The 21759-nt window shown below is 36.6% G+C and overlaps 1 protein-coding gene across 1 annotated transcript in view; it reads right to left on the bottom strand.

Moving 5' to 3' along the window:
• Positions 1–16101, bottom strand: part of RTL4 (retrotransposon Gag like 4) — a 57304-nt gene extending 41203 nt beyond the window's left edge. Inside the window, exon 1 of the mRNA XM_069464216.1 lies at positions 15972–16101. Within this exon, the coding sequence (XP_069320317.1) occupies positions 15972–16101 (130 nt within the window). The remainder of the gene's footprint in view (positions 1–15971) is intronic.
• Between the last annotated feature and the right edge of the window lie 5658 nt (positions 16102–21759).

Genomic DNA, 21759 nt, shown 5'->3' on the forward strand with positions numbered 1-21759 from the left:
GCTGTACAGACGCTTTTTAATTTGATCATGTCCCATTTATTTATTTTTGTTGTTGCTGTGATTGCCTTTGGGGTCTTCTTCATAAATTCTTTGCCTAGGCCAATGTCTAGAAGAGTTTTCCCCACATTTTCTTCTAGAATTCTAATAGTTTCACACCTTAGGTTTAAGTCTGTTATCCACCGTGATTTGATTTTTGTGAGAGGTGAAAGCTGTGGGTCCTGTTTCAGTCTTCTACATGTGGCTATCCAATTTTCCCAGCACCATTTATTGAATAAGGATTCTTTTCCCCAGAGTATGTTTTTGTCTGCTTTGTCAAAGATTAGATGGCTATATGAGGATGGTTTTATATATGGATTCTCAGTTCTGTTCCACTGGTCTCTGTCCCTGTTCTTGTGCCAATGCCAAGCTGTTTTAATAACCACAGCCTTGTAGTATAGTTTGAAGTCTGGTAAATTAATACCTTCCATTTTGTTCTTGTTGCCTAAAATTGCTTTTGCTAAATGGGGTCTTCTCTGGTTCCATACAAAGTGTAAAATTATTTTTTCTATATCTGTGAAAAATGATGTTGGTAATTTAATAAGGATTACATTGAATCTGTAGATCACTTTGGGCACTGTATTTTAACAATGTTGATTCTTCTGATCCACAAGCATGATATGGTTTTCCACCTGTTTATGTGCTCTGCAATTTCCTTCCTCAGTGTTTCATAGTTCTCCCTGTAGAGGTCTTTTACCTCCTTAAATATATTCCATTATTGGGCATCTACTCAAAAGAACAAAAGACATTCTATAAAAAAGACATCTGCACCCTAATGTTTATAGCAGCACAATACATAATTGCAAAGATTTGGAAACAACCCAAGTGCCCACCAATACATGAGTGGATTAATAAAATATGGTATATGTATACTATGGAGTACTACTCAGCTATGAGAAATAATGGGGATATAGCACCTCTTATGTTTTCCTGGATAGAGCTGGAACCCATTCTACTAAGTGAAGTATCCCAAGAATGGAAAAATAAGTACCACATGTACTCACCATCAAATTGGTTTCACTGATCATCACCTAAGAGCGCATTTAGGAATAACATTAATCGAGTGTCAGGCAGATGCAGGAGGGAATGGGCATATATATACATAATGAATGTGATGCGCACCATCTGGGGGATGGACATGCTTGAAGCTCTGATTCGGGGTGAGGGGGGCAAGGGCAATATACGTAACCTAAACTTTTATACTCCCATAATCTGCTGAAATAAATAAAAAGAAAAAGGCAAACCTTTGCCTTTCCATACTGAGGCAGTATGGCTAACCCTTCATAGATGAGTGTTTCTTGAGGTGTGAGCCACTGGTCACCTGGATCAGCATCTTCATAGAAAACTGTTGAGTGTGCAGACACACATGCTCTACCCTGACCTTTCAGTCAGAATTTCTGAGAGTACTACAAGGCTATAGTAACTAAAACAGCACAGTACTGGCACAAGAACAGAGATATAAACCTTTGGAACAGGACTGAGAATCCAGAGATGAAACCATCCACATATTGTCATCTAATCTTTGATAAAGTAGACAAAAATATACAGAAATAATCTCTTTACAATAAATGGTGCTGGGAAAACTGGATAGCCACATGTAGAAGATTGAAACTGGATCCCCACCTCTTACAAAAATCAACTCATGATGGATAACAGACTTCAACCTAAGGCATGAAACCTTAAGAATCCTAGAAGAAAATGTAGGGAAGACTCTTTCAGACATCAGCCTAGGCAAAGAATTTTTGAAGAAGACCCCCAAAACAATCATAGCAGCAACAAAAATAAATAAATGGGACCTGGTCCAATTAAAAACCTTTTGCACAGCCAAGGAAACTATCATTAGAGCAAACAGACAGCCTACAGAATGGGAGAAAATATTTGCTCTCTGCACATCCGATAAAGACTCATAACAAGAATTTATCTAAATCTCAAAAAAAAAAAATCAACAAGAAAAAATCAAACAACCCCATCAATAAATGGGCAAAGGACATGAACAGAAACTTTTCAAAAGAAGACAGAATTAATGGCCAACAAACATATAAAAAATGCTCAACATCTCTAATCGCTATGGAAATGCAAATCAAAATCACAATGAGATATCACCTAACCCCAGTGAGATTGGCCTTTATCAAAAAATCTCAAAGCAACAAATGTTGGTGAGGATGTGGAGAGATAGGAACACTCTTACACTGCTGGTGGGACTGCAAATTAGTGCAACCTCTGTGGAAAAGAATTTGGAGATACTTCAAAGAGCTAAAAATAGAAATACCATTTGATCCAGCAATAGCACTATTAGGCATCTACCCAAAGGAACAAAAGTCATTCTATAATAAAGGCATCTGCACTCAAATGTTTATGGCAACACAATTCACTATTGCAAGGATGTAGAAACAACCCAAGTGCCCATCAATTCATGAGTGGATTAATAAAATATTGCACATGTATACAATGGAATACTACTCAATTATAAAAAATGATGGTGATATAGCACCTCTTATATTATCCTGGATAGAGCTTGAGCCCATCCTCTGAAGTGAGGTATCACAAGAATGGAGGAATAAGCACCACATGTACTTGCCATCAAATTGGCACTAACTGATCAACACTAAGGTGCTCACACAGTAGTAATATTCATTGGGGGTTGGGGGGTTGGGGGTGGGTAAACTCACAACTAATGGACATGATGAGCATTGTAGTGGGGGAAGGGCACACCTCAAATCATGGTTTTTGTGTGGCAAAGTGATAACATGTAACCAAAATGTTGGTAATCCCATAATATCCTAAAATGAAAAAAAAAAAAAAAAAAGAATATCTGAGGTGAGGCCTTAGAACCTGCTTCTATCACGTGATTTTGATGCAAAAAGAAGTTTAGCAACTACTGCCAGGATTACTATTAGAAGGAAGCATCTAAATAGGCTGTATACTTTCTTCATCTCTTTAAACGTGTGTTCCAGAAAAATAGACCCAGGAAATGTTACCAAAAATCAGCATAATTCAGCTGTGACACTTGGGAACAGAAACTTCCATGGTGCAAAGCTATGACTGGAATGCTATCAAAGCACATTTTCTGCCTTTATGGCAAATCTGCAATATTACTCCATGGTTCCTTTGGAAGTGATGTGGCAGATTTAGGTAGAGTTCAAACAAATATTCTGCCTTGAAACAACACCAGGAAAACACTCTCTGTTTTAATATGGAAGTTTAAATTTGCTAACTGGCTTCTTCTGTTGTGGGTGACCAACAACCCCCCGCCAAGTTCTTTATGTGGAACAGGCAGCCTAAGAAGGAGTGCAAAGAGGAAAAGTGGCAGCTTCCGGGATGAATGCCTTTTGAGAATGTGGAATATATTAAGGATATATTCAACTTACAGCATAGGTTACAAGCACAAACACTAACAGAAGTCAGGAAGGTGAAAGAAAATTGTAAATTGGGTGGGACAAATAAAACACTAGGCTCTTTTGGTTTGATATGTTTTCTTACTTTTGATAGAGGTATGGTTACAAAAATATCACTTTCCTTTTAAATATGGTATGAGAGCAACAGTGTAAATATGATGACAAACAGTAACTGTCATTCACCCTCAGTGCCATACAAAGTGATGGGGGTTGTAGTAAACTGGAGAGTCCATGCCTCACATAGTGAACCAGCAACACAAAGCATGATAACAAATGGCAACTACACTTGGCCTCAATGCCAGAAAGACAATGGGAAGGGGAATAATAGGAGATGCAAACTGGAGAGCCCAAGCTAAATAAGGGTGTCACTCCTCCATACCAGCTGGTTGATCCCTTATGGAAATGGGGACCTTTTGTTTCTTTATATTATGATTCTTCCAGAGAAGCTGGAAATCTGGATATTTATGTGTGATCTTTTGATTTTTAAATATTGGTTACTAATTCAATGTTTCAAAAACCAAGTTCAAAAGGGAAAAAAATTAAACTAAACACCATAATTGGTCAGAAGATATAACAATAAGCTGTATTGGTCCTTGGGCTAACTGTGACCTCTGAACTGAGGAACATTTAATACATTTCTGGTTTTCAACAATCAAGAGAGATGAAACTAACAAACAACAAGAAGAACCATGAGATAAAACCAAGAATGGGTCCAGGAGGTGAGAGGAGAAGAGATTTCTCAGTATCCAAGAGTAGACAGAACATTAAGTGAAGAGACAGATATCAGGAGCACTGGATGCGACACAGTGGTCACAATCATATCATACATCACTCTTGGATGGTACTTCAGAGACTGTACAGTTCAACCCCCTAATTTTATGGATGAGACAACTAAATCAAAGAGGTTAACTGGGTTGCTCAAAGTCAAACATCCAGTTTGTGCCTTGGTCTCATGATGCCCAATCTTTCCACTAGACAAAGCTTTCTTTAGGGGTCAGTTCAGTGAACTTCCTAATGAACCAGCTGTGAGAAAAGAGATGGCCAATGTCTCTCAGCAATTCAACTGACATGTCTTTATTTGTTTGTCTCCTTGTAGCTGGCTGTGAAACACTGATTGTAGGTGAAACTTATGGTTACTGTGCACAATAAATAGCTTTATGGATTGCAGTCTGTTTATTAAAGCCAACTTGGTGGGGCAAGTAAATGAATAATAAAGTCAGCAATAGCAAAACTATGAGCATTTTATTTTAGTCTAAAAAGGGGTTGCGGATGCAAAGGGGTAAAATGCATTTTTTCCAACCACATCTACATAAAACCAAGAAGCTAAGTTGCTTCCATTTCACTACTTCAAAAGCCTAAGAATCAGTTCTGAGTTGAACAGGGCAAAGTGTGATTTCAGAAGCCTTAAAATACTATTCATGCCGCATACTAAGTTACTCAAAACAAATTCAAGACGTTCGCTTCTGTGAAATCCTTTCACAGTTCCCTGCTTCCTTTCCCTTATTTAGCACACTTTCATTTCCAAGAAAGCCTGCTGACAAAATTTTTTCTCTGCCCTTCCTTAAAGCTGTCTGGTTCTTCAGTTCCTGGCCAGTATCTGATTGCTCATCCTAGAGGTACCATGACATAGCTATGTCATACCTTTTTTGTTGTTGTTAATACTGGATAATTATTCTTAAGCCATCAAGGTCTAGAGCTTTGAGCTTTTCTCTCCCTCTTTGTCACAATGATTCACTCACAGATTTTCCAAGAAAGAGCTGCCAAGTTCATTAAGGAATGGGTGATGTGATACAAGCACAGTTCCTGTCATCAAGACAGGTCTGCATTCCAAAGTCTCAGCTCAGACTCACTAATCAAAGACTTGCTTCTGAAAACTTAGGAATGAATAATGGTCAGAAAGCACATGTGAATGTCAGCATAATATGGATAAACCTGAGTTCAAACTGTCTTAGGAGCCTGCATTTTTACAAACACACACACATAATTCAGCAAGGAGATGAGCCAAACCTCAATTGAAGGGCTTTTAATTGACAAATGAGGATTTCTTGATAAATGCCATATGCTTGCAAGATACCAAGAGAAAGAGAGGTATGGTTTGTGTCTCCAAGAACCTTAAATTGTATATGAGGAGACAGAAATTCCAAGCATGAAATAATCAGATACTTAGCAGTTAGATATGAGGTCTACTGAGGAAGTATAATAGGAGCTTACAAACTAAAAAGATCAGTATGTTCTAAAGCATTAGGCAAAGACTTCCTGGAGTAAGACAGGCTTGAGGTTGATATCCAGGGATAGTTAGAACTTGAATGGGTGGAGAAGAAAGTATACCAAGCTAGAATAACACTAGGTATGGAGGTTGGAAGAGGAAGATAAAAAGAGGGAAAAGGTGGTCAAGAATGAGGCTGAGAATTCATGTAGGTAATTAGTAGGATAGAAGATTATATGGAAAAGATGGGGTAAGTCTCTTAAAAGTCAGACAGAGGGATTGGTGATTAATGTGTCAGGCAACAGAGCTAGTGAAAGTTCTTGTACATGGATCTGAGTTGATAACAGTATTTAAGGAAGAAGACTCTAGCAATAAATAATGTCAAACAGGGTGGGATGGAAGACGGGGAGCTTGTTAGGAGGCTCTGGCCTTAATGCAAATTTGAGGTGAAGGCAGCCAGCTTTCACAGACAGGAAGTAGATGTGACAATGAAAATGTAATAGTTTTAAACAGAGTGACCTAGAGTAAAAGAATGTTAAAGCTAGAAAAAAAGACTTTAAAAATTATCTAATCAAGGTTCTTCACTTTATCGGTGAGTATATTGAAGCTAAGAAAGTATAAGTGATTTCTCTAAAGTTACCTAATCAAGTATTTAGTGGCAGAGCAGGTACTAGAATCAGGACATTTTGACACCTTAACAAGTGTGCTTTATAATATATGAATACTAAGCTGTTAAACTGAAATGAGACTAAGACACTCAAATGGAAAATTTTCTAGGCAGCAATAGATACATACATTTAGCTGAATACTTAATATATCATCAGAAAGGATGGAACCTAGATCCATAATGGTACATAAGCCTTCAGAAGGAGAATGTAGAGATAAGAACTAAGGGGTGAGTGGTAGAAGAATAGTTACAAAAACAAGGGGGTAATCAAGAGGAAGCCATATCACAGGAACTAAGAGGAAAGAGATTTTTAAAAATAAAGTATAGAAAACTTTTACTTTTGCCTAAGATGGAATATCAGAGACTATATTTTTTTCTCTTGACTAAAACAACTAAAACAATAAGCAAACTATATGAAATAATAATTCTCAAGATATTAGACATAAGATAATGAAATGCAGTGATCCCTGGGAGATGGAGACCAAACAAGAGGAGCCCTATGATTGCCCCATCTTACTGCCTTGAGAGTGTTTCCAAACCACAGTACAAAGAATGGGAACCCAAGTAAAGATTTATGGCCTTTATTTGAAGAGACAGAGCTGAGAGTCTGGGGAGAGAGAGATCAAGGCAGCTTGAGTTTGCAGGACAGGGTGCCAAAAAGGAGAGAGATGCACAAAAAGGGAACTATGAAGATCTGCAGAGTACTGATCAGCATTTGTGTGTATTGAAACATCTGAAATAACCATCTGAAATGATTAGAGGCAAGAGTGCTCAGTGCTCACACAAGGCTGGGAATAGTGTCTGTTCCCACTAGCCAGACTGAAAAAAAAACAAAAAAACTTAAGACTCACAGAATGAGTAGAATACAAAGAAGAATCTTGCCTCAGTAATGGAAATAATTAGCCCTAGACTGAGAATTCATGTAGCACTGCTACAATTACCAAGTATTAAATCTTTAAAGCAACCCAAAACAATTACTCTGTTTTGAAGCACATGTCCAAGAATGAGGCTCAAGAATATTTATAGAAATACAAAAACATCCAGCTCCCAGCAAAGTAAAATTCACAACATCTGTCTTCCAAACAAAAATTACCCAGCATGCAAAAAATCAGGTAAATATAACCCATATAGGGGAGGGAAAAAAACACAATCAAAATTGACATAGATGATGATCAGGGAAACCAATTTGCTGGTGAGTACATGTGGTGCTTATTTTTCCATTCTTGAGATACTTCACTTAATAGAATGGGTTCCAACACTCTCCAGGAGAACAAATGGGATTCTATATCACCGTTATTTCTTATAGCTGAGTAATACTCCATGGTATATATATACCACAATTTACTAATCCATTCAAGAATCGATGGGCATTTGGGTTGTTTCCACATCTTTGCAATTGTGGGGGGAGGGGATGGGTGTATACCTACATGATGAGTGTGATGCGCACTGTCTGGGGAATGGACACACTTGAAATGTTCTGTTTCGGGGGGATGGGGGCCTGGGGAGGGGACGGGGGTATAACTACATGATGAGTGTGATGCACACTGTCTGGGGAATGGACACGCTTGAAGCTCTGACTCAGGGGGAAGGGTGGGACATGGGCAATATATATAACCTGAACTTTTGTACCCCCCTAATAAGCTGAAATAAAAATAAATAAATAAATAAATAAAATAAAACAAAAAAAATTGACATAGAAAGGACGCAGAATTAGTAGATGATGACATTTAAAGTTTACTGTATTCCGTATGTTAAAGAAACTAGAAGAAAGATTGAGCATGTCAAAAATAAGATTTGAAAGATAAGAAAGAACAAAATGAATTTCTAGATATGTAAACTCAATGTATAAGATAAAAAATACACTGGATGGAATTAATTCCAGAGTAGACATTACAGAAGAAAAGATTAGTGAACTTGAATACAAAGCAATAGAAGTGATTCAAAATGAAACATAATAGATATAATACTGGGAAAAATAGAGCATCAGAGAGAGCTGTCAAATGACTTAAATGATCATTAAACAGATATAATTGGGGTCCTCGAAGGAGAGAGGGGGAAGACAGACAATATATTTGAAGAAGTAGTCTCCAAAATTGTTCTAAATTTGATGAAAACTACAAATCCACAGATCTATGACAGTCAAAAAGCCTAAGAACAATAAATACTGAGACAATTATAGCAAGTCATATCTTGCTAAAACAAGTTAGCACGCTAAAGAGAAAATCATACAAGCAGAAAAAAGGACACATTACTGCAGAGGAACAAAGATGAAAATTACAATAGGTGTCTCTTCAAAACCATAAGAGCACAGTAGAGTAAAAGCTTTTTAGTGTTAAAAGAATAAGAAGGAAAAAAACCTGTCAAACTAAAGTACTTTACCCAGAGAAAATATCTTCCATAAAAAGGAGAAATTTAAGATTTTTATTCAGATGTGCAAAAGCTGAAGTAATTAATCTCCAACAGACTCATTCTATAAGAAATGTGAAAGGAAGTCTTTTGCTTAGAAGAAAAATGATATCAAATGGAAATATAGATTTACAAAAGTGAATGAAGAGCCCCAGGAATAGTAACAGCATGAATAACACATAAAGACTTTTTGTTACCATTTAAGCCACTTTTAAGGTAATCAACTGTTTGAAACAAAAAGTAGCAAAGCATTTTGGGGTTTATAACATATGTAGAAGTAAGGAGTATGACAAAATAGCATGTAGAAGAATACTGTTGCAAGGTTTCTATACTGTATTTGAAGTGATATAAAAACACTAGAAGACAGACTATGATAAGTTAAATATGTATAATATAAGCCCTAAAACAACACAACAAAGGGTTATATATAAGACAAAAGTAAAATCATAAAATTTATCCATTCCAAAAAAGGCAAAAAAGTAGAAAAGACAAAAAATGAATGGAGAAAGTAGAAAACAAATAAAAAGAAGGTAAATTTAAACTTAACTATAATATCAATAATCATATTAAATATTAATGGTCCAAACACCCACATTAAAAGAGATTATCAGATTGGATTTAAAAGGAGGCAAAATCCAACTATACGCTGCCTATAAGAAATCTACTTTAAATATAAAGACACAAATTGGTTGAAAGTAAAAGGATGGAAAAAGATATAACATGCTAACACTAATCAAAAGAAAGATAGAGTGGCTATATTAATATCAGACAAAATAGATTTCAAATCAAAGAACATAATTAAAAAGAAAGAATGTCATTTAATAATGATAAAGGAGTCAAGTTATCAACAGAACATGATAATCCTAAATATTTATGCCTCTGGTAATAGAGCTTCAGAATACATGAAACAAAAATTGAAAGACCTGCAGGGAGAACAAAACAAATCCACAATTATAACCAGAAGTTTTAACATTCTTCCATCAATAATTAATAGAGCAAAAGACAGAAAGTAAGGATATAGAAGACTTGAATAATACTATTTACCAACCTGGCCAATTTAACATTTATAGACTATTCCACTCAACAACATCAGAATACACATTCTTTCTAGGTTCACATGGGATTTTCACCAAGATAGACTATATTATGGGCCGCAAAGCAGACACCAGAAGTTTAAAAAGATTCAAGCCATGCAAAGTATGCTATATGGCCATAATGGAATTAAACTAGAAATCACTAACACTAAATATATAGAAGCTAAATGACAAAATTCTAAAAAAAATTAGGGGTCAGAGAAGAAATCAAAATAGAAAGTATTTTGAGCTCCATGAAAAAGAAGACACAACATATTAAAATCCAAGGGATGCACCTAAAGTAGTACCCACAGGGAAATTTATAGCATTAAAATGCCCATATTAGAAAAGAAAAGGATCAAATCAATAACTTCAGCTTCCCCTTAAGAAACTAGAAAAAGAAGAGCAAATGCACCCCAAAGTATAAAGAAGGCAATAACAAAGACCAGAGCAGAAATAAATAGAAAACTGAAAAACAATAGAGAAAATCAATAAAACCAAAAGCTGATTCACTGAGAATATCAATAAAACCAGTGAACCTTTAGCCAGACTCTTCAGGGGAAAAAAGAAGAGAGTAGGGAGAGAGAGAAAGAAAGCAAAGATGTACATAATCATTATTAGAAATGAGAGCAGTGACATCACTAAATACTCTGCAGTTTAAGAAAAGAGAATATATTTATTCAGGTCCCATTCATTTATTTTTTTTGTTGCTGTGATTGCCTTAGGGGTCTTCTTCATAAATTCTTTGCCTAGGCTAATGTCTGTAAGAGTCTTTCCTACATTTTCTTCTAGAATTCTAATCATTTCACACCTAAGGTTTAAGTCTGTTATCCACCGTGATTTGATTTTTGTGAGAGGTGAAAGCTGTGGGTCCTGTTTCAGTCTTCTACATGTGGCTATCCCATTTTCCCAGCACCATTTATTGAATAAGGATTCTTGTCCCCAGAGTATGTTTTTGTCTGCTTTCTCAAAGATTAGATGGCATATGAGGATGGTTTTATATTTGGATTTTCTGTTTTGTTCCACTGGTCTATGTCCCTGCACTTGTGCCAATACCAAGCAGTTTTAAGAACCACAGCCTTGTAGTATAGTTTGAAGTCTGGCAAATTAATACCTCCCATTTTGTCTTTATTGCTTAAAATTGCTTTTGCTACACGGGGTCTTCTCTGGTTCCATACAAAGTGTAAAATTATTTTTTCTATATCTGTGAAAAATGATGTTGGTAATTCAATAGGGACTGCATTGAATCTGTAGATCACTTTGGGTAGTATAGACATTTTAACAATGTTGATTCTTCCGATCCACGAGCATGGTATGGTTTTCCACCTATTTACATGCCCTGCAATTTCCTTCCTCAGTGTTTCGTAGTTCTCCTTATAGAGGTCCTTTACCTCTTTTCTGCACAGCCAAAGAAACAGTCACGAGAATAAAAAGATAACCTACAGAATGGGAAAAAATTTTCACATACTACACATCAGATAAAGGACTGATAACAAGAATCTATTTAGAACTCAGGAAAATCAGTAAGAAAAAATCGAACAACCCTATCAAAAAGTGGACCAAAGACATGAATAGAATTTTTTCAAAAGAAGATATAAGAATGGCTAACAAACATATGAAAAAATGCTCAAGATCTCTAATCATCAGGGAAATGCAAATCAAAACTACAATGAGATATCACTTAACTCCAGTGAGAATGGCCTTTATCCAAAAGTCCCCAAACAATACATGTTGGCGTGGATGCGGAGAGACAGGAACACTCATACACTGCTGGTGGGACTGCAAACTAGTGCAACCCCTATAGAAAGCATTATGGAGACACCTTAAACAAATTCAAGTAGACCTACCATTTGATCCAGCAATCCCATTACTAGGCATCTACCCAAAAGAACAAAAGTCATTCTATAAAAAAGACACCTGTACCCGAATGTTTTTAGCAGCACAATTCACAATTGCAAAGATGTGGAAACAACCCAAATGCCGATCAATTCATGAGTGGATTAGTAAAATTTGGTATATGTATACCATGGAATATTACTCAGGTATAAGAAATAACAGTGATATAGAATCCCTTTTGTTCTCCTGGAGAGAGTTGGAACCCATTCTATTAAGTGAAGTATCTCAAGAATGGAAAAATAAGCACCACATGTACTCACCAGCAAATTGGTTTCCCTGATCATCACCTAAGTGCACATTTGGGAATAACACCAGTTGGGTATTGGACAGAGGTGGGAGCTGGGGGACGGGGATGGGTGTATACCTACTTGATAAGTGCGATGCGCACTGTCTGGGGAATGAACACACTTTAAGTTCTGACTGGGGGGGATGGGGGGAGAGGATGGGTGCATACCTACGTGATGAGTGCAATGAGCACTGTCTAGGGAATGGACACGCTTGAAGCTCAGACTCAGGGGGATGGGGGGGCATGGGCAATATATATAACCTGAAATTTTGTACCCCCATAATGAGCTGAAATAAAAAATAAATAAATAAATAAATAAAAATTAAAAAATTCAGGTAAAAAAGAAAAAAAAAGAAATTTTTAAATTTCCTTTTTATTCTCTCCATTGACCCATGGGTAATTCATTATCATATTGTTTAATTTCCAAATGTTTGTATAGTTTCCAATGTTTCTATGTTATTCATTTCTAGCTTTATTCCATTGTGGTTGAGAAAATACTTGATATGATTTTAACATTTTTTAATTTTTTTGAGACTTGTTTTGTGGCCTAATATATGGTTTATCACTGAGAAAGATCCATAAGATGAGAAGAACGTGTATTCTGCAGCTGTTGGATGAAACATTCTATAAATATCTATCAGGTACATTTGATATATAGTGCAGAATAACTCCAATGTTTCTTTATTGCTTTTCTCTCTACATCATGTGTCCATTGCTGAAAGTGGGATGTTGAGGTCCCCAGTGATTATCTTATAGTGGTCTATCTCTCTCTTTAGCTCCAATAATATTTGTTTTACTTATCTGGGTGCTTCAGTGTTGGGTGCATATATATTTAGAATTGTTCTGTCCTCTTGCTGAATTGACCCCTTTATCATTATATAATGATTTTCTTTGTCTCTTTATACAGTTTTTGTCTTGAAATCTATTCTACCTGATAGAAGTATGCTACTCCTGCTTTTTTTTGTTTTCCATTTGTATGGAATATCTTTTTCCATTGCTTCATTTTCAGTCTATATATGTTTCTATAGGTGAAGTGGGTTTCTTGTAGAAATCATATAGTTTGTTCTTATTTTTTTTTAAATCCATTCAGCCACTCCATGTCTTTTGTTTGGAGAGTTTAGCGATTTATATTCAATGTTATTATTGATAGGTAAGGACTTACTACCACTATATTGTTATTTAATTTCTGGTTGTTTTGTGGTCCTATCTTTCTTTTTTCCTTCCTGTTTTCCTTTGTTAAAAGTGATTTTCTCTGATAGTATGTTTTAATTTTTTGCTTTATAATTTTTGTGTATCTGTCATATGTGTTTTGATTTGAGGTTACAATGAGTCTTGCAAAACACACTTTATAACCAATTATTTCAAATATATGACAACTTAACTGCTTCAAAACAAAGAAGCAAACAAGCAAAGAGAAATCTTAAATAAATTTGACATTTTAACTCCATCCTTCCTCTGCATTTTGACTTTTATCTTTTTAAACTATCTATCTCTCAAAAAGTTACATACACTGGGGAAAAGAATCCCTATTCAATAAATGGTGCTGGGAAAATTGGATAGCCACATGTAGAAGACTGAAATAGGATCTGTACCTCTCACCACTCACAGAAATTAATTCATGATGGATAACAGACTTAAACCCAAGGCATGAAACTATAAGAATTCTATAAGAAAATGTTGGAAAAACTCTTCTAGATATCAGCATAGGGAAAGAATTTAGGAAGAAGACCCGAAAGGCAATCACAGCAACAACAAAAATAAATAAATTGGACCTGATTAAATTAAAAAGTTTCTGCACACCCAAGGAAACAATCAATAGAGTGAATAAAAAACCTCCAGAATGGGAGAAAATATTTGCATGCTATATATCCAACAAAGGGCTAATAACCAGAATCTACAAAGAACTCAAGCAAATCAGCAAGAAAACATCGAACAACTCCATTAAAAAGTGGGCAAAAGACGTGAACAGAGCTTTTCAAAAGAAGATAGACTAATGGCCAATAAACAAATGAAAAAAAAATGCCTAAGGTTTCTAATCTTCAGGGAAATGCAAATTAAAACCACAATGACATATCACCTAACTCTGGTGAGAAAAGTCCCAAAACAGATGTTGGTGTGGATGCAAGGAGAAAGGAATGCTTATACACTGTTGGTGGGACTGTAAACTAGTACAACCTCTATGGAAAGTAGTGTGGAGATACCACAGAGAACTAAAAGTAGACCTACCATTTGATCCAGCAATTCCCTTATTGGGTATTTACCCAAAGGAAAAAAAGTCATTTTATCAAATAGACACTTGCACTCGAATGTTTATAGCAGCACAATTCATAATTGCAAAGATGTGCAAACAACTCAAGTGCCTATCCATACATGAGTGGATTAATAAAATGTGGTATATATATACTATGGAGTACTACTCAGCCATAAAAAATGGTGAACTAATACTTTTTTTGTAACAACCTGGATGGAACTGGAGACCATTGTTCTAAGTGAAGTGTTGCAAGAATGGAAAAGCAAACACATGTACTCACTATTAAATTGGAATTAATTGACCAACACTCATGTGCACATATGGTAGTAAAACTCAACAAAAATCAAACAGGTGGGAGTGGGGAGGGCGGAGATGGGTAAATTCAAACCTAAGGTGTACAGTGCACACTATCTGGGTGATGGACACACTTATAACTTTGACTCAAACGGAAAAAAGGAATTCATGTAACCAAAACATTTATACCCGCATAATATTCTGAAATTAAAAACAAGAAAAAGAAAAATAGTTCTACTATAATCAGTTAGTGTACATCATATTAAAATATAAAGGAAAAAAAATCTCATGATCATTTCAATAGATACATAAAAAGTGTTTGATAAATGTCAACATCTACTTAGGAACAAAAAAGAATGTTAGATTACTAGACATAAAAAGAAATGTTCTTAATCTGATCAAAATATATGCAAAACATGTACAGCAAACATCATATTCAATAGTGAAATGTTATATTAATAGCTTTTCCTCTGAGATCAAAAAGAAAGTAAAGATGCTTGCTATCACTACCTTGTAACTAGATATCCCAGCCAGTGCAATTAGGCAAGGAAAAGACATAAAAGACAGAGTAATTGAAAATGAAGACATAAAATTATCATTATTCATAAACAATATAATTATGTAGGTTGCAAACAGAGGAAAAATCTGCTCTAGAAAAACTACTGAAATTAATAAGTGAATTTGACAAGCCTGCTGGATATAATGTCAATATACAAAAGTGAAATGCATTTATTTAAACCAGCAAGAAATAACTATAAAATAAAAAACTTAAAAGATATCAATCAAAATAGTATAGAAAACCAAATATCTAGTATCTTAGATCAATTTCCCTGGAAAATTAAATAGAAGAGGATGGAGCCTATATCCAGGAATTTTACTGGTCAATGCCATCAGGATCAATACTTGTGGGGAGTGGAGGATGTAGAACAGAGCAGATGGAGGAGTTGAACTCTGATGCAGTTGCAACAAAGTCTTAGTGATACTAGAGTGTACTATGAAACTGTAATAAGCTTTCAGAGTCATCCCATCTACAAGCAAGCAAGCTGGACCTTTATATCTCCACATCAACAGTCATGGGAAACAACCTGCCCATGGAGGTTAGGCATGACTTAGGCCAATGTGGTTCTTTTCAGTGGAGAGAGATTCCCAGAAAGGGATTCAGCTGAGAGCATCCAGCTGTCAATACTCTTACTAGCTGTGAAGAATATGTATTTCAGTTCTGAAGGCGAATCTGAGTAGCACACCTCAACATTCACCTTTTGCCACACACTTTGCCACTACAGTTAACTCTTTGTACCATTTCAATTCATATTCTTTATATAATCAGTTCTAGGGGCAACTGTTCTGGAGTTCTAGTTAGTGTTTTCTTTTTCCCTTCAGGAATTTACAAGATGAAGCTTAGTGGGATAAACTATAGCCTCTGACAAAGCATCTGGTATCACAGTTACAACTGATACTTACGGTCTACCTTTTCTAGATATCTCTCATCATCAGCTAGCTCATCTGCTAATCTACATGGCTTGGTGTGGTGATTCTGACCCTCATCCTTGAGGCATTTGAACCCCTGTTCACTAAGTTGTTCAAAGCCCATGGCTGATGAAATTTTGTACTTACCATCAAAATTGGGCAAGGGAGTAACAAGAGACATTCTAGTAGATTAAATGCGTATCAAACATATTTTTCCCTATCTTCACTGTGTAACAGCTCTATCTTCTCCTGATGATCAGGATAAATTACCCCTGCCAAAATGGTGACTCCTTTCTCTGCCTGTTTATCTATTAGAATGAGAAGCCTGAAAAACCTAAATTGTGCAAGGACTCTTGCCATGTTCCCTAGTTGAAGCAATCCCCCCCACCTCTGGGAGCCAGGACCTCTAAAACTGCAGAACTCAGATTTGCAGGGACAGGAAGTATACATTTTCCAAAGTGGGTGACTTTGAGCTTATGATAAGCAAGGATACTCCATATTTCTACCTTTTGGTTCTCATATCTATGTAATCTGCCTATTAGGGATTCAGCAGCATATGGTGGCCATTGATTTAAGCTGTACACTACATTCTGGAGGATGGCACTACATTCTCATACACAATCATCTTCAATCTGATTATCACTTTTAAAAAGCTGCTGTATTCCTCTATCAGGCCAGCAACTTTTGTGTAATGTGGATGTGACAGGACCAGTGGATCTTATAGTCATGCACCCCCTGCTGCACCTGCTTTGCTCTAAAATAAGTTTCACAGTATGATGCAATTCTATGTGGGATCACAGGTCAGTGGATCAAACATTCTGTAAGCATTCAGATAATGGTAATACCTGAGGCTCTGCAGACAGAAAAGGCACACCCATACCCAGGATATATGTCAGTTTCATGCAACATAAATCACTGTAATGTAATCAATTTGCTACCAAAAGGTTAGCAGGTCTTCTTGAGGGATATGGTGCTCTGTTGGAGATTTGACATTGGTTTCTGTTGTTGGCAGATTGGACTTTTGGCAGGGCCAGTAGCTGAATTAGTCTTGGTTAGTAGGACTTCATTCTATTTGGCCCATGCATAGCCTCCATCCCTGCCACCTTGTATGTGCCATTTATGTTCCCATAGTGTCTACACTGAGCTGTCAAAGACAAAGGCTAGTAAATATCAACTGGCCAAATCATTCTGTCTACTTGTTTGTTAGTGCCTGTTTCATGGCAGATGATCTCTGGAGTCTTTAATTTGTGGTTTGAAGGTCTTCACATCAGATGCTCATTCCCATAGATCTATCCACACTCCCCTAGGTATATCACATGACTCCTTCCTAGACTTTCTTGTCTTTGATCTTTTAGTCTTTCATGGTCTTGGGTTCTTATGTATTCTCTACTCAGACCACTTCTTTTTTCCACATAAAATGAATGAGTAGGTGCACCACCTGAAGGTATGTCCATTAGGAAAATATCCCCTGAAACTTGTCTTCCAGACAAGGTGGATGACTCAGTGTGTTCAGTCTCATTATCTTTCTGAGCGGGGCAGTAGTTCACCAGAAGACCACTTTTGGCTTGCACCCACATACTGAAGTGACCCATCTATGAATGAAGCTTGGTCTTTTTCCTCACCTATCAGCCAACCATAAGGAATACCTTATTATTGCCACCACCATAAACAATATGGTCACAGTGTGGGCTGAGGGAGAGGTGCAAATGCAGCAATGATTGATGACATGGCAATCTGGTCCATCTACTTATGCAGCTTTTGTGTGCCCTCTGGCCCTGATCATGACCAATTCCAGATGTACCACATCCATCTTACAGTGAATTGCTTCTAGGTCCACGAAACATTATGATCCAGTGTAGGATCTCTTAGAACTCATCACATAATGGGCAGTTCTGGACACAGGACATGATTACTTGATGTTCCAAGATGAGGCACTCCATTTCTACTATGGCTAAACAGCATGTCTGGGACTTGTTTTCAAATGGTATATAATTTTTCACTTTAGTTGGAATGGCCATGCTCCAGAACACATGGAACCTACATTGTGATTCTGCTATTGAAACTTGTGATAAATTCCACATGGCATCTTTTCCCATCCCTGATACCTTGAATACCACAGGGCTTGCTGTGTCACATATTCCAATTAACAGGACCACTTACATGACAGTCTGGACCCATTACAGAGCATTTTCCTGCTCTGGGCCCTACTAAAAGTTGTCAGCCTTTCATGTCATCAGGTTATGTATTGAAGTAGTACAGATGGCACTCAATTTACAATGCTTTGACTTACAATTCTTTGACTTTATGATGGTGGAAAGTGATATGCATTCAGTAGAAACCGTACTTCGAATTTTGAATTTTGATGTTTTCCTGTGCTAATATGTGTGACATGATACTCTCTCTTGATGCTGGGCAGCAGCAGTGAACCCCAGCTCCCAATCAGTTATGCAATCTCAAGGGTACACAACTGATACTCTACAATATATTATGTTGCCAGATGACTTTGCCCAAGTGTAGGCTAATGTAAGTGTTCTGAGCACATTTAAGGTAGTTTAGACTAAGCTATGATGTTCAACAGATTAAGTGTATTAAATATATTTTTGGTTTACAATATTTTCAACTTAAGATGGGTTTATCAGGATGTAACCACATTGTAAGTTGAGGAGCATCTGTATTCCAAAATGTGCAATATGCTGCTTCCAAAACCCCTATCAGGCATTGTTCTCTCTTCTTAGTGGTGAAAGGTATAATGAAATAAGTTGTCTTTTACTTTGAAGGGGTTATTCCAGCATATCTCAGACCAATGAAACCTAAAATATTTAATAATGTCACAGGCCCTTTAATCTTTACAAGGTTTATCGCCTACATTCTGTTACTCACATCTCTTACTGATGCCTTCAAAATGTTTGCCACTTAGTTATCATCTTATCTGATTAACATGACATCATTGATATTGTGAACCAACATAATGCTCTTCAGAATGTACAAAAAATTTCAAATCCTTGGAACTATATTAAAGAGAATAGATGAATTAACAGTGCCTATAGCAAGAAAATAAATGTAGGCTGCTATCTGTTCAAGTGAATGCAAACTTCTTCTGATCATTCTTGAGAAGGATTGAAAAGAATTCACTCACCAGGTCAGTGACCATGCACTAAGTACCTGGTATTTTGTTCTAAATGTGAAAGGTAAAACAATAAAACTTCTAGAAGATAGCATAGGAGAATATCTTCATGAACTTGGGGTAGGCAAACATTTGTCACACTCAAAAAGGACTCAAAAACATTAACAATAAAGGAAACGATTGGTAAATTTCCTAATTTGTATTGGGAAAAGTGTGCACCAAAAGTTAACATTACACTACTCAGCAATAGAAAAGAACAAATTACTAATAAACATGGATGAATCTAAAAAATACTGTGATGGGCAAAAAAAAAAAAAAAAAAGAAAGAAAAGAAACAGAAAAGAAAGAAAAAGAAATAAAACATATTATATAATTTTTTTTTAAATTTCAAGATATTATGAGGGTACAAACATTTTGGTTACATTGTATGTCTTTGCCTCACCCAAGTGAGGTTTAGAGGCTTGCCCTTCCCCTCTACAATGCACACCGTGTCCATTAGTTGTGAGTTTACTGACCCTCCCAACCCCCTAATCCCTGGAGAATATTACTACCATGTGAGCACCATAGTGTTGATCAGTTAGTGCCAATTTGACGGCGAGGACATGTGGAGGCTATTCCTCCGATCTTGTGATACCTCACTGCGGATAATGGGCTCAAGCTCACTCTAGGAAAATATAAGAGGTGCTAGATCATTGTCATTTCTTATAATTGAATAATATTCCATTGTATACATATACCAAATTTTAGTAGTCCACTCATGGATTGTCGGGCACTTGGGTCGTTTACACATTCTTGCAATAGTGAATTGTGCTGCCATAAACATTCGGGTGTAGATGTCTTTATTATAGAATGTCTTTTGCTCTTTTGGGTAGATGCCTAATAGTTCTATTGCTGGATCGAATGGTATTTCTATTTTTAACTCTTTGAGGTATCTCCAAATTCTTTTCCACAGAGGTTGCACCAATTTGCAGTCCCACCAGCATTGTAAGAGTGTTCCTGTCTCTCCACATCCTCGCCAGCATTTGTTGTTTTGGGATTTTTTGATAGAGGCCAATCTCACTGGGGTTAGGTGATATCTCATTGTGGTTTTGATTTGCATTTCTCTAATGATTAGAGATGTTGAGCATTTTTTATATGTTTGCTGGCCATTATTCTGTCTTCTTTTGAAAAGTTTCTGTTCATTTCCTTTGCCCATTTATTGATGGGGTTGTTTGATTTTTTTCTTGTTGATTTTTTTAAGTTCTAGATAAATTCTTGTTATTAGCCCTTTATCAGATGTGTAGAGAGCAAATATTTTCTCCCATTCTGTAGGCTATTTGCTCTAATGATGGTTTCCTTGGCTGTGCAAAAGCTTTTTAATTTGATCAGATCCCATTTATTTATCTTGTTGCTGCTGTGATTGCTTTGGGGGTCTTCAAAAATTCTTTGCCTAGGCCGGGCGCAGTGGCTCACGCCTGTAATCTTAGCACTCTGGGAGACCGAGGCTGGTGGATCGCTCGAGGTCAGGAGTTCGACACCAGCCTGAGCAAGAGCGAGATCCCGTCTCTACTAAAATAGAAAGGAATTATCTGGTCAACTAAAATATATATATATGAAAAAAAAATTAGCTGGGTATGGTGGCGCATGCCTGTAGTCCCAGCTACTTGGGAGGCTGAGGCAGTAGGATCGCTTAAGCCCAGGAGTTTGAGGTTGCTGTGAGGTAGGATGACGCCACGGCACTCACTCTAGTCAGGGCAACAAAGCGACACTCTGTCTCAAAAAAAAAAAAAAAAAAAAAAAATTCTTTGCCTAGGCCAATGTCTGAAAGGGCCTTCCCAACATCTTCTAGAATTCTTAAGGTTTCATGCCTTAGGTTTAAGTCTGTTATCCATCTTGAATTGATTTTTGTGAGAGGTGAGAGGTGGGGATCCAGTTTCAATCTTCTGCATGTAGCTATCCAGTTTTCCCAGCACCATTTATTGAAAAGAGTCTCTCTTCCCCAGTGTATATTTTTGTCTGCCTTGACAAAGATTAGATTACCATATGCAGATGGTTTCATTTCTGGATTCTCAGTACTATGGACATTCTTTTACATATCTATATTGTATTTATGTACACATTTCTGTTTAGGCCTAGAAGTAAAATTGTTGAGTCATGTACGTATATGTTCAACTTCAGTGCACACTGCCAGTTTTCCAAAGTGTTTTACCAATTTACACTGCTGCCAGTAGTGTATGAGAGTACCAGCCAATCGTCATTTGTTGTTGTTATTGTTTTAGACATTCTCATGGGCATGCATTGGTAACTCATTGCAGTTAACTTGAATTTCTCTGTTGAGCACATTTTCATTTGCACCTTTATATTTTGTTTGTGAAGTCCCACTCTAGTCTCTTGCCTATTTTCTTTTTCATATGGATTTGTAGGAATTCTTTATATAGCCTAGAAATGAACTATTAAAGTTACATGTGTTACAGATACTGTCTCTCACTTTGTAGCTTGCTTCTTTGAAGGGGATGTCTATATACACACATAATGAGTGCAATGTGCACCATCTGGGGGATGGACACGCTTGAAGCTCTGACTCTGGTGGAGCAAGGGCAATATACATAACTTAAACATTTGTACCTCTATAATATGCTGAAATAAAAAAGAATAAAAAATAGTGTCTTTTTACAAAAT

The sequence above is a fragment of the Eulemur rufifrons genome, chromosome 30, assembly GCF_041146395.1.
Source record: "Eulemur rufifrons isolate Redbay chromosome 30, OSU_ERuf_1, whole genome shotgun sequence".
NCBI lineage: Eukaryota > Metazoa > Chordata > Mammalia > Primates > Lemuridae > Eulemur > Eulemur rufifrons.